The following is a 13139-nucleotide window of genomic DNA, read 5'->3' as shown; positions in this document are numbered from 1 at the left end:
TGCGTAGAAATGTTCAAGTATGCCTTCTATATCCAATGAACCTCATCATCTGTCGTTTGAATCTATTAAACTTTGAACGTAATGAAGGAAGTTGAATATCATATTCTTGCAGTACACTAGATTCACTTGAATATCTAGCAATTTTAGTCGTTGGTACAAAGTGTACTTTAGCTTCCCTTGAACCAGCATCGTGACTTGACTTTTGCTGATGTTTTTTAGAATGATCGTGTTTTGAGCCGTGGGGTTTAAAAGTGGATCCGGGTTTCAAGATGGATTTTAATTCTGGAGTAGGTTCAGATACAACTCTGATTGACTCTTCTTTGAGAGGTTCAAGAGTCAACTTGCGACACACCCATAATCTTCCTGCTGCAAATCTTTCAAACTTTTTTTTATCAGATGAGCTCATTCTACGCTCCTTTTGTTTAGTTTCTAGTATTTTTTCCTTTGCCTTGGTGCTCATCTTGTGCGGATATCCGTCTCCAACATCAGTTGGAATTTCCATACCCATATTCATCATTATTTTTTCGACTCTATCCAGCCTTTGCTGATGTGTGAGAATGGGCCGTTTGTTCTCTGGGATATATTTTTTAGGGAGATGGCAGACGTCGTCGTATAGTGTGTTGTCAAATATATCATCGTCTGACTGTTTGGACTGAGAGGATGACGATGATTCATTGGACTGATCAACAGAGCTGTCTGAATCATCGGGATCTATAGTCGATTGAGCTACATCATGATTGGTTCCAGTTGATTGTTGCTCTGTTCCAGTTGAAGCGCAAATACCAGCGTGTTGCTGCATGTGTGTTGAACATTCTTTTACAGGTTCTGATTCGCTGGCAGACGGACGATCAATGACTACCGCACTGACTGTCACCGACAACAGCAACAACACAATAGTCGATATGAATTTCATCCTGTCGATTAGTAGGACAATTCTTGGTAATGAATGGGTCGGTTGTGGATATGAACCATACCTTCATAGCGATTAAATATATGATCAAAACATAAGGGTTATATGAGCTCACGCAGCAACAGCTTGACCGCCATTTAGGTATATGTAGCACAGATACTCATTTGTAGACTGTTTTATGCACAACTCTTCAGCCATTGAATGAAACAGGACTCATAGTCAAGGACTGGTGACCCTGACCCATATACTAAAGAATATGTCAAGATCGATTGGTATAATCAGTCAGTTTCAAGTTACGGTCAGTATAGGGTAACGGTTTATCCACGCAACAGCTGGTCAAATATTAGTGGTAAAATCCTTCAAACGACTCTGCCTCAACACTTGATCTAGTGATATGACACTGTGTTGCAGTCCTGTTCAATGCAGTATGGATTGATGGTCATATCAGCAGTATCAATACTTTATGCCAACTGTAATACTTTCAATACGCCAACTCAAAGTATTGCCAATGATTAGAAAAGCTTCAACATAACTCTTGAACTGTCAATTGTCATGCTATCAATAGTATGAACATCCGACTCAATACTGTACATGACTGGTTGTCAAGAGTCTTGCAGTATTTACTTGGCAAACTGGATTCATATTTCGATTATACAAACATGATATCAAACACATGTCTACTTTGGAACAAGACGTTGAGTTGAATGTCCAGCAATATACAAAAATATACAAAAACAGCACGAATTGAATGTCAAAACTCGATTACTAACAATTTCAAATCTACACAAACGAATACGACAACTTGCAGTCTAGTCATGTAAACGGAATACTAAATAACAGTGTCAGTGTGTAATAAACAGTCAGTGTCATGGACTGATTGATAATACAGTGGTGTTGTTGGTGGTGATTGGCATGCAAACAACAGTTGCATTACTGACATGTGTCATGATTGTTGTTGAACTAGATTGCAATCGTATCCGTGATTCAGAATACAACAAATGTGTGTACAGAGTTGTATTGACAACATTGACAGTCAAACACAATACATGAATGTGGGTTCAAACTTGGTGACCATACAATGTATGACTACCAAATGTGTCGAGTATCCATGCAGAATACTAAATGGTAATATGTGATGATCCAAGGGACTCGTATCACCAATGTTTATGTGCCATAATTCCACTATTTGACTTGGTAAACAATATGAATTACACCTATTGATCAATTTACTTTTCTGATTGCTCATCATACATTCTACTTGTTCGTGTCACCAAGATACAAACAATCAATTACTACAAGACTGACTATAACTCATATTTATTAATAAATGACTCTTCCAACCATTTCAACATATTATTGTTTTATTACATCTTTTCATTATCATTGAAAAAACCAAGTTTGCTGATCCTGAATTATTGTGCAACACCCATTACACTTTTGATTTGTTATTTTCTGTCAACTACTAACAGTTACAGATCATACACACACACCTCCATTTAAATTAATATAAATCAGATTACACAAAACTCCAACAGAGTTGTTGGTTGTTGATGGGCAAGTTGGATATGAAGTTGTTTTCAATCAATCCGTTGACAATCATGATAGCATACTTTGATTTGTATGTACGCAATACTGCTGTCATCTTGTGTATGATGTTTTCTATTTCTACAAACACATTCCATTTCCAGCTGTTTTTTGTATACATTTGATATTGTGTAACAATGAGGGTGTAAAATGTAGTACAGAAATAGACGACTAAATTATATTTATTCCAACGGATTTAGCACTCTTGTTCAAGTAAAACAGTATCATCCGATGCTCACTATACACTACTTGTACGTTGAATCATGCCAATCACTTGCTATTTTAACAAGCATGAAATATCACGGCACATATTGATGACCAACTAATAGCCGAGTGTCAACTCATTCCAGTTTTGGTTTATACTCATTTCTTGACCCTAACCCTTGACCATAACCCTTTTCAGAGTGAAGCTTTATAATCAACCATATGATATTCGAATGTATGGTCAGATATCGGCTCAGCCAAGGTTACAGGTCAACATATAAAGGGAGACTCTTCAAAGTTTGGCATTGACAACAAATCAACACCAACCCTGATAACAACACTAGCCCTTAAAACGACCATTCAAGGAGTATGCTTTTAATATCATTTATTCAATAATGGATATAAATACAGTTCAAAAACCGACTTGTTGAATGACATTACAACTTGCTCAACCAAACCAGTAGAATGAAACTCGCAGTTGCTGTATTGTCATCAATCCTTGCTGTCTGCTCGGTCACAGTTGCCAATCCAGTTGATCCCAGTGAAAGTATAGATGATGAAGATGGCATTTCAACATTCATTCCCAGTGCAACTACAAGTACTGAAGATAACACTTTTACCGTCATTCCCACTGTATTTAAAGGTGTCGAATATAATTTTTGGATAGATGCTAATCCAGACGGTATAGGCTTGGGTGCTCTTGATGATCCAATTCCAGGTAACGTCAAGCATTTACTCGACAAATACGCAGAGATACAGGATGGTCGTAATCAGCAAAGCAAGATATATTGGCCGTTAAAATCTCGATGACAGTCAATATGACGTGCTAATGGGCGTGAAAAAAGATCTTAAAGTTCTGGAATATCTATCTCAAGACGATGACAGCCTAAAATATTATATTGAAATTCGGAAGACTAAGCTTGATCATGAAAAACAACTATCCAAACTTGACAAAATTCGAAAAAGTTTTTATGAGTGCCAGTCCGAGATTGGTCGTCTTACAGAAAAAAAATGGGAGACCGATCAACATATTGTGAGTCTCGTTTTCGGAACCCCTCTGGATCTTGCAGAAGTTCCCCACCAAACTTTTCTTATTAGAGGAACGCATTCCGTTAAAGATTACATTGAACAACAATTATTAAAATACAAGGATCTTGATCGAAACCCTAGTGATCAAGAATATCAGAATCCTATTGATCAAGAATACCAGAATCCTAGTGATCAACAATGTCAAGACTCGCAATCGTCATTGGATACACTATCTGGATCTGGATCCTTTGAACAGAAAGTGCCCTCCAAAAAACGGAAAGGTTTTTCCAAGCTTATGAGTAGATTGGGATCATTTTTTCAGCAATCCAAACGTGACGATCCATCCAATTGATTTGATTGATTTGAATGTTAATCTGGACTGATTTCAACCAATTCAATTGTATTTCTGGTTTAATTTACAATAAAATTGTATGTGCATGCATTATATCTGATCATTGTACACAGTCTTGATTGGCATGATATCATATTGTACATTGACACTTGTATTTCCAATACGATACAATACAGTTGATTGTATATTGCATAGTTGTACACATTGATGATGCTGACATGCATTGTGTATCGTGTCGATATGATATTGCTTGACATGTCGTATTGACACATGCAACACCAATACCAACAATAGTCATGTGTGTTGATATCAGATCTGACCAATTTGACTGGTTTGACTCGTTGATTGTGGTGTCAAAATGGTTGCATCAATAGCCTGACTGATCACACACATCAGTCGCAGTATCAACTCTGTCGTGTGTCAAGTACCATATGTTGATGTATGCAGTGATCGTATACTGGTCGATTGGTGCAATATGATCACACATACTAATGGAGTGTGATAATCATGGTATTTGCAGCAGTATACCATATTCCAACTGTTGATATCGCGCATCCAGTATCGACATGATCATCCAGATATACAGTGATGGATTCAAGCAATGCATACCATGATTGAGCTATGTGATCATGATGTGTATTCAATCAATACCATGTATTGCCAATGCAATAGTATGCGTGATCATCGTGTATTAAACAACTACGATACACACTCAACTGATCCAATACATGCACGGCTTGAACATATCACACAATCAAGCATGAACACACCACATTAAATATACATATAGTATCAGTTTGTCACTAATGAATTGTATTCAGTCGAGTTTATTGAGAGTCTGTTTGTAACTCTTGACAGTGTGGTGAGTGTTTTCAGGTACAGCTACTTGATCAGTTGTAGTTATTGGTTTTCTTCTGCGAATAAATGTGCCATCTGAACCTGAAGTAGTTGGTTGTTCAGGCAATCTAACACTATGCACCAAATTCATGATCAATATCAATTGACACATACACACACCAATATTAAACAACTTACTGTGGTAATGGCCATAGTACTTGATAACCGTTCGAAATAGTAGGATATCCATCAGCCATGACTTCGCATCCACATCCAGGACCAAATCCAGTGCGTTTATTCTGTAAATCAAATGTGACTGCAAGATGAGTCATGAGTGGTATACCAAGAGCTGCATAATCATTTGAACCAGCTGTCACAGTAAACCAAACTATAATCCAACATGTACATTAGTCAGGTTAATCAAACAACACATATTGCATACAATTGTCAAATATTTACATTTTTCAGAATCGTATCTCTGTATATAGTCTTTAGGACCCAGTGTGATCTTTACAACGGAATTGCGATTGTCATCAGTTACTGGGTTTTGAGCAAACATTACAATTGTAAACGACGGCAGCTTGTTCCAATCGATATTAAAACCGGATTCAAGCATTGCGTAATGTTCCCAAAATATTCTTTTGACTTCTTTTTTGTTGAGCTTGTTACTAAACACAGTTTTTTTGACAGTAATCGCATTACTATCAAGAATAGCATCAATCAACGCTTTCACGACTACTCTAGGGAAATACATAAATGTAGAACATGTTTGTATAACCGAGTACAAAGTACGTCCATTTTCCACCTTTTTTTGGAATTCAGCAGGCAGCTCCACTTCTTCGCCATTGATTAGTATATTCTTGATGTTGACAGTATGGCGATCGTTTGTTGGTGAATTTACCCATGCAACACTGCTTCCATCCGTTCCGCATTTTGCAGTTACGTCAGTGTTTCCTATATTGATGAAACTTTCATGCAGAATATCATACGGACATAGTTGAATGCCAATCTCGTTATTGGAAATGACACCATCATTGTACAAAGTATTCATCGCAGTGATTTGTGGATGATGTTTTGACAACGAGGTATAGCCAAAGCCAAATATTCCATCAAACTCTGGATCGATACCAACTAGATCTGGTGATTGTTTTTGAACTGCTAGTACTGGTAATTTGATGTCAGTTATCCTAGTACCCGGAATTGTCACAACGGCTGTGGATGTAACGCCTCTATACTGTTTGCCTCTGTAATTTATAGTAACGGGTTCCCCACTTGGAGTGTGTTGCGGAGCCAAGCCTACATCACTGCTTGAACTAGGAAGTGGTACGATTATACTGGAAATCGCTGAATCGACTCGTAAATCCAACTATTTTAAACAAGTGTGAGATTGATTCAACGTGGTGCAAATTGATATCAAACTACAATGCATGACATGACATGATACATACATCAACTCCATCAACATTAAATTTCATTGTGAAACATTGATCAGCATCACGGCCCAATTCAACGGGTGATCGTTTTGACAGTCTATTGTTCGATTGACTGGTAGTTCCAATTGGTGATTCTAATGCAAGTCGAACTGCAGCAACCGCCTGCAACGCAAGTATAACGCATTCTAGAGTAATCAGCATTGTATCGAGTATTGTAATGAAAATGGGTTGAACCTGATACATGACTGTCGTTTTATAACAACGGCAGTTTCAAGGGTGACAACCAGCACTTTTCAATGAACGACCACAAAAAACACGAGTACACCATATAGGGCGGACAAAGCCAAAAACACCCTGTAGGGTGGATCAGTATACAAGCATCGCTGTTAGTATTAAAAATCAACCTCGGTATTATGCTGCGTTGATATTTCCAATTGCGGTCATGTATCCAGTGATCAGGTAGTGTCAGATTGTCACCCTGATTATGGATAGTTGTCATCACATATACAATCCATCACTACAGCATATACTGTCACTGTATACCAAATATTTGACTGATTGTTCAATTGGTCATGTATTTGATTTGTCCGAGTGATTCAAATCATGTCGAAATGGTTGTTGAAATATAAATATATATCATCCAAAGTTGATTCAGATTGTCGCTAGCTGTAATCTGTTGATCTGTCAATGTGTGACCATGTGTCAATGCACACAGTAAACTTGAAACCAACTTGCATAGTTGTCAATGTTCAAATCAAAGCCGCAAAGTTTCATTCTATTTATCATCGTTCATTGTTCATGGCTCATGGCTCATGGATAGCTGATCAATAAATCACATTCGACATGATTGACATGATTGTTTTGTTGAACATATCTCAGTAGATTTGGTTAGTTACGATTTCAATCAATTCAACAGCTTTGGAAATAACAGTGGTAGCGTAGTAAATGGTTTTAATAGCAGCAATTCATATCGATTTTGCAAGATTCATATTTTTGATGTAGAAAATCATGGACTACAACACAGATGAATACGTATTCTCTAACAAGAACAGGAATGAAATTGTTTAATGATAAACGATCTCGAGTGGGTTTTGAAACACTTTCAGCTGAATTGTAAAAACTTAATTTCTTATTTTAGGTTATGGATAAGCTTTACGAATTGTATTACAGTCCCAAGACTGGCCTCATTTCAGCGCAGAGATTATACCTGAAGCTGAACAAAGAAGTTCCAATCTCACAAATCATAAAATTCCTTGACCAGCAGGAAGTCCATCAACTTCATCAAGAATCACAAAGAAAGCCAGCATTCAGCCCCATAACTGTTTATTCAGTCAATGACCAATGGCAGGTGGATTTGATTGACTTGTCTAAATATTCAAGATGGAATGCCGGATACAAGTATCTCCTGTGCGCCATAGATGTATTTAGTAGGAAATCATTTGTGGTGGCGATGAAAAAGAAATCAAATACTACAGATGCAATGAGAGTGATACTTGACGTGCAAAAGCCTATTCTTATTCAAAGCGATAATGGCACAGAGTTTTTAAACAACAACTTCCAAAGCTTACTGCAAGCAAAAGGTGTTTGTCACATCACTGTGAATGTGGGTGATCACAATATACAAGGATTGATTGAACGATTCAACAGAACATTGGAGAATATTATTGCTCGGTACCAAGAATCAAGAAAATCAAATAGATACATTGATGTCTTGCAAGACATTGTATTCAACTACAACAACACTTATCATCGTGGTGTAAATGATATCCCTCAGCAGTTGTACCTAGGCAATCAATCCACTGGAACAATGAATGTAAAAATTACCAAGCATTCAATTAAGGTTGGAGATCGTGTTCGGATACTCAAAGGTAAACAAACATTCAGGAAAGGATATGTGTCAAAGTACAGCAACGGCATCTATACGGTTGTAAGTGGGAACGGATATTTGTTCTCAATTTCAGATGATAACGGCCAAATACTTTGAAAGTCTTACAAATACTATGAACTCGAGAGAGTTGAAGGAACGGAGACCTTTTTGATTGAACCGAGACACAGAGAGCCGACAATGACAAACAAGGAGCGTCGTAACAAGAGAGAATTACAAGAACTGGCAAGAGTTCAAGGTCCAGCCAATAAAAAGAGAAGGACATTTGGAGCAACTTATTTTCTAAAGTAACAATAAATGACACCCATTAGCTCAATTAGAAATTACAAGGACTACTTACAATGTATCAAGAATTGGGATGCTTATTCATCTCAAGAACAAGACCAATTAAGGAAATGGTATCGTGAATATTATTCTCATAACAAGGAAGTTGAACGAAAACGTTACAAAGACTACTATGCCTCAAATGCAAAAGCCGAAAGGGAAAGATTGAAAAAGTATAAAAAGTCTATCAAGAACTGAATATTTCATTTATTTCAAATGTTTAGATTGCTGAGACTTGTAGAAATAACCATTTCGCTTCCAGTTGCTACACCTTCACCCTCGGCTTCCTCCTCAAACGAATGGAAGCTAGATGGAGATTCGCTTGGTTCATATTTACTTTGGTTCTCCCGATAAGATGGTAAAGTTTCCTTCCAGAATGAAGACGACGAATAATTGGATGTTGGTAAAGCATTTGCTTCATCGCTATCCAGTCATCTCCTCCAGCGAATGCATTCATTGCGAATGGTAGTCCAAGGCAAGCCAGAGTACACAAACACTGGGTAGTCAATCAGAAACCGATAATACGCAATGTACAAATGACACATTGTGTGATTCCATTTGAACATTTACTGAGTGTAATCAACAAACTCCTGATTTGGAAAGCATCATTTGAGAGCAAGCAGGTCTTGCCCAATGAATTGTCTGATTTGCAAATATCTCGGCATCGGTCCATTACACGATTCTTGTTTAGTAGTTCTGACGTGTATATGTTTATTCGTCAGGTCAAGATCTTGATTCTGGCAGTGACATACATATAAGGACTGACTGCGTAAGGGACAGGGCTAACAGGTATTTCTGAATTGATCGCAGACAGTGTAGACTCTCCAATAGAAAGCAACAAATTGATTGTATCTGCGTGGGGATGTGCTTCATACGCACCATTTCTGTGAATATGAGAGTCCAGTTCGGGACGACGTGTGCGACTGATTGCCCTAGTGAATGCATTGAATGAATTCTTGTTGATTAATCTGAGCTCTTCTGACAAATCAGCATCATTAAAAGCAGCAACTCTTCTGATCCAGGCTGTAATCTGCTGACATTTGTAGTAAACAATGGAAACTACAATTGTAAACTCGGAATTACAATTGTAATAATGTAAGAGCCACAAAATTACAGTTGTAATATTTCCAATCATTATAAGACCAAGACTTTTGCCATTCGACCAGGTCTTGATCAATTCACAATATGCAGTGTCAATCTCAATGAAAAATAGCATACCAGATTGTTTGCATAGATTATCGGATGAGAATATTGACCGAAAAAGCAATACTACTTTACAAAGTCAGTTGGGAGATGAGTGACATTTGGTGAGTAAATTGAATTATGTATTGGATGGGTTGGATATGAATAAAAACGATTAAGCAATGTTATCAAGTAAATTCAATTTACATCAAGGATTTTATTGATTGCCTTTAATAACTAATAGAACTGCTGTTCTTAAACCCAACTGAGAGATTCCAATTTCTTTGAGCTTCTCATCAGTCAATGCCAGATCGCCAGTGGCCATCAATTGGGTGAATTTGACTTTCTGTTTTCCAAGACAGTCCTTGATAAGCTGAATTTCATCATCATCCAGTTCTTGTTGAATCTTCAACTTGTCAAAGAACTCCTCCATTGTTGTGAACTTGGTGATCTGCTTCTTGGGAAGCTCTTCGAAACCTGCCAGGACATAATACAAATATTCTTGGCGCAGGTCTTTCACATCAGTCACAACGATTGGAGTTCCTTCGTGCAAGCGGTAGAGTTTCTTGACTTTCAGAGCCAATGGGAATTTCTTCTGCACTGCTTCAATCAATGCGGAGAGAGAAGAAATGGTAGAAACCTCCAAGTCGTATTCTTCGTCTCCACGTTTGACAGTGATGTGCTTTTCCGGGACAGCGGGAATCCATCCTTTTGCAATGCCAAAACCAGTAGTTGCATTTTCCATACTAGCGAATGTTTCCTTGACAATTTTCTTCAAAGCTTCAGTAGCAGCAGACCCACCAAAAGAGATTTCGTCAAGTTCCTTTTCCAGAAACTCTCCCGAGGATGGATCCCTTTCCAAAGTTGGTAAAGCTTCTTCAATAGTGATCGAGTTGTATCGGCTTTCTTCGGAAACAGCGCTCGCTTCGCCCCAAACAATAGCAGCATCATATTTGATTTGTAGCAGTTCTCTGAGGTATTCAAGAGAAGAGGGAAACTGCTTCGGATGTCCCTGAACTGTTGCCTGAGTGATTCCGGTGTCTGTTCTTTGGATTTTGGCAAACAACCTTGCTCCAAAAAAGTATTCGACAAGCAGAGTCTTGAGCCCTGGTAAGTCTGAATTGATTGTTGCTTCCACAGACACCCTTGGAGTATTCAGTGAGAGAAAGGAGTGAGCTGTTGAAATCGGTGTATTATGGCCAGACATTTTTTGTCTGGAAGGAAAGCAATGTGGTGTCACTATAAATTTAGACTTGTGAATGAATAAAAACTGGTATCATTCGGTGCCCTATATATACTACTTACGCAGCAGGAAAAAATTGCTGCACAATTTTGAGAATTGTTGAATCTGCCCGAGTGGATAGTTGATTGGACATTGTAGCTTTGTCAGACTTGACAAAATCAATACTATATCCCGTACCGAATTGCGATTTAAGAAAAATCGATGTGCCAAGTGTTTTGAGATGGCCATTCGACATGATAGCAATACGGTCACCAAGAACATCGGCCTCCTCCATAGAATGTGTAGTCAAAATCAAAACACGATTCTTTTTGCAGCTTCGAATCAAAGACCAGATACGTTGTTGAGCAGCAACATCCATGCCAGTAGTTGGCTCATCCAACAACACGATACGAGGGGATCCAAGTAGCGCAATAGCTACACTTGGCTTGCGTCTCATACCGCCAGAGAGAGTACTGATGTAGGCATCTAGTTTAGCATACAGTTCAACATCGCGTGCTATGGCCTCGACATATTGCATTTTTAAATTTGCAGCATCTTTTTGACCATTAGATATAAAATCTCCAACTCGGCCATCGATCGTCACACCCTTAATACCACAATACAGTTCTAAATGCTCACGAACAGTGAGAGATTCAAAGATTACATCAAACTGTGGACATACACCAAGTTCTTGTCTAAACATTGACAATGCAAAAGGATCCGTTATATCCATCACTTTGTCGCCCGACTTGGATTTGACGTAAATGTGGCCTGATTTTGGCAACACAACACCACTTATCATGGATATTAATGTAGTTTTTCCCGCACCGTTGTGGCCCAGTAGTGCAAGAATCTGACTACTGTGTAAATTCAAATTAAAGTCTTGCACAGCACGCTTAATTTTGGTTTCCGTTGCTGCACCACAAAAAAATCTGCCAAAGATCCCCTTGCTAGAATCAGAAGATGCATCCTTTGGTTTTTCTTTGACTTTAAATTCCTTCAGTATATTGTTAATGGATAGCACATTGCGGTCGGAATCTGAAATATGATCTTCGTTAAAGTTTTCAATAAAGCCATCCTCTTGTAATGCGTGTCTGGGTACTTGGAGTGAGGGAATACTTTTATAAGTAGAGAACCAAAAACTGGAGATAAATGGGAAACTCCATGGTTGTGAAGTGGCAATATTCTCTCCAGGAAAAATCTTGTTTAAATACCATGCAAGACTCAAACAACACACATCTGTAATCCTTACCACCCATTCCATGAAAGAAGCGAAAGCACTTGGCGATCGTATTGGCATTGTTGTCAATGGCCGTATGCAATGTATTGGTACTCCGCAGAGGCTCAAATCTGTTTACGGATGCGGATACAAGGTCTCGATAAGAACAAGTGAATCCGTGGATGTGGTGAATGATTGGTTTTTGCAAAATATTGGTAAACCTGGCACATGGCAAGTAGCTCGACAAGTGGGTGGAACGACTGTATTGCAAATGACAAAGCTTGGCGTTGAAGCTTTACAAACACAGCTATTGGCCGCGTCGACTGACAAGGAGAAGATGATTATAGGACTAGAGTTACTAGAGCATATTTTCCGTGTTTTGGAATTGCCGGAAACCTGTGGTGATAGTGGTCAACTAGCCCGACGACTTGGTATTGTAAGTCATGAAGTACAGGAGACGAGTATGACCGAGGTATTTGTTGCATTTGCATCACTTCAAAAGGGACTTGAGCTTTAACAGCACCATGAACAATTTCACATTTTCACAACTTAATAAATTCTAATGCGTTGATGATACATTTATTTACATTTGCTTGATGAGCACTAATGTGTTTTGATTAACCGTTTAGGTTTTAAACAATGGTGTTGTGAGATGCAAAGCTTCATAATGTCAATGTTTAAAGCCTGCTGAGAATTACCTGAACATAATAAAAGGTGGTTTTGTATGGTGTGCGATTACAAACATTGGGGAAGAATTAAGAATGACAATGGTAGTATAGATGGGACACCGAATGATACCGGGTATTTTAGTAGATAGCTCCTAGTAAAATCTATCGAGTGTTGTTAAAATGAATATTTGTCTGTGGCATTCACGTTGGTTAAAATCATTAGAGCAGGCGTATGAGCTAATATTAATGGTAGATAGTTGGTGCCATGCTCATACTAAACACTTGTTTCA

The 13139-nt window shown here is 38.2% G+C and overlaps 6 protein-coding genes across 6 annotated transcripts; 2 read left to right on the top strand and 4 right to left on the bottom strand.

The window, feature by feature from the left end:
* Positions 1 to 13: 13 nt before the first annotated feature.
* Positions 14 to 1047, bottom strand: BATDEDRAFT_28515 (uncharacterized protein; the record flags this gene model as incomplete). Its single annotated transcript, XM_006682776.1, has 2 exons — positions 14 to 867; positions 1026 to 1047. 2 exons carry the CDS (start codon positions 1045 to 1047, stop codon positions 14 to 16), a joined length of 876 nt encoding a protein of 291 aa, XP_006682839.1.
* Positions 1048 to 3163: 2116 nt separating this feature from the next.
* On the top strand, positions 3164 to 4079 carry BATDEDRAFT_92583 (uncharacterized protein; the record flags this gene model as incomplete). The annotated part of the gene is made up of 2 exons (XM_006682873.1): positions 3164 to 3416; positions 3544 to 4079. 2 exons carry the CDS (start codon positions 3164 to 3166, stop codon positions 4077 to 4079), a joined length of 789 nt encoding a protein of 262 aa, XP_006682936.1.
* Positions 4080 to 4896: 817 nt separating this feature from the next.
* On the bottom strand, positions 4897 to 6550 carry BATDEDRAFT_28513 (uncharacterized protein; the record flags this gene model as incomplete). The annotated part of the gene is made up of 4 exons (XM_006682775.1): positions 4897 to 5050; positions 5115 to 5304; positions 5376 to 6282; positions 6365 to 6550. 4 exons carry the CDS (start codon positions 6548 to 6550, stop codon positions 4897 to 4899), a joined length of 1437 nt encoding a protein of 478 aa, XP_006682838.1.
* A 1981-nt stretch (positions 6551 to 8531) lies between these two features.
* Positions 8532 to 8756, top strand: BATDEDRAFT_92584 (uncharacterized protein; the record flags this gene model as incomplete). Its single annotated transcript, XM_006682872.1, has 1 exon — positions 8532 to 8756. One exon carries the CDS (start codon positions 8532 to 8534, stop codon positions 8754 to 8756), a length of 225 nt encoding a protein of 74 aa, XP_006682935.1.
* Positions 8757 to 9276: 520 nt separating this feature from the next.
* On the bottom strand, positions 9277 to 9693 carry BATDEDRAFT_92694 (uncharacterized protein; the record flags this gene model as incomplete). The annotated part of the gene is made up of 1 exon (XM_006682843.1): positions 9277 to 9693. The coding sequence occupies one exon, from the start codon at positions 9691 to 9693 to the stop codon at positions 9277 to 9279; it is 417 nt and encodes a 138-aa protein (XP_006682906.1).
* Positions 9694 to 9957: 264 nt separating this feature from the next.
* On the bottom strand, positions 9958 to 12226 carry BATDEDRAFT_92693 (uncharacterized protein; the record flags this gene model as incomplete). Its single annotated transcript, XM_006682842.1, has 2 exons — positions 9958 to 10954; positions 11046 to 12226. The coding sequence occupies 2 exons, from the start codon at positions 12224 to 12226 to the stop codon at positions 9958 to 9960; spliced, it is 2178 nt and encodes a 725-aa protein (XP_006682905.1).
* Positions 12227 to 13139: the final 913 nt, after the last annotated feature.

Source organism: Batrachochytrium dendrobatidis (assembly GCF_000203795.2).
Source record: "Batrachochytrium dendrobatidis JAM81 unplaced genomic scaffold BATDEscaffold_18, whole genome shotgun sequence".
Classification (NCBI taxonomy): Eukaryota; Fungi; Chytridiomycota; class Chytridiomycetes; order Rhizophydiales; genus Batrachochytrium; species Batrachochytrium dendrobatidis.
This window is presented reverse-complemented; position numbering and strand designations above follow the sequence as displayed.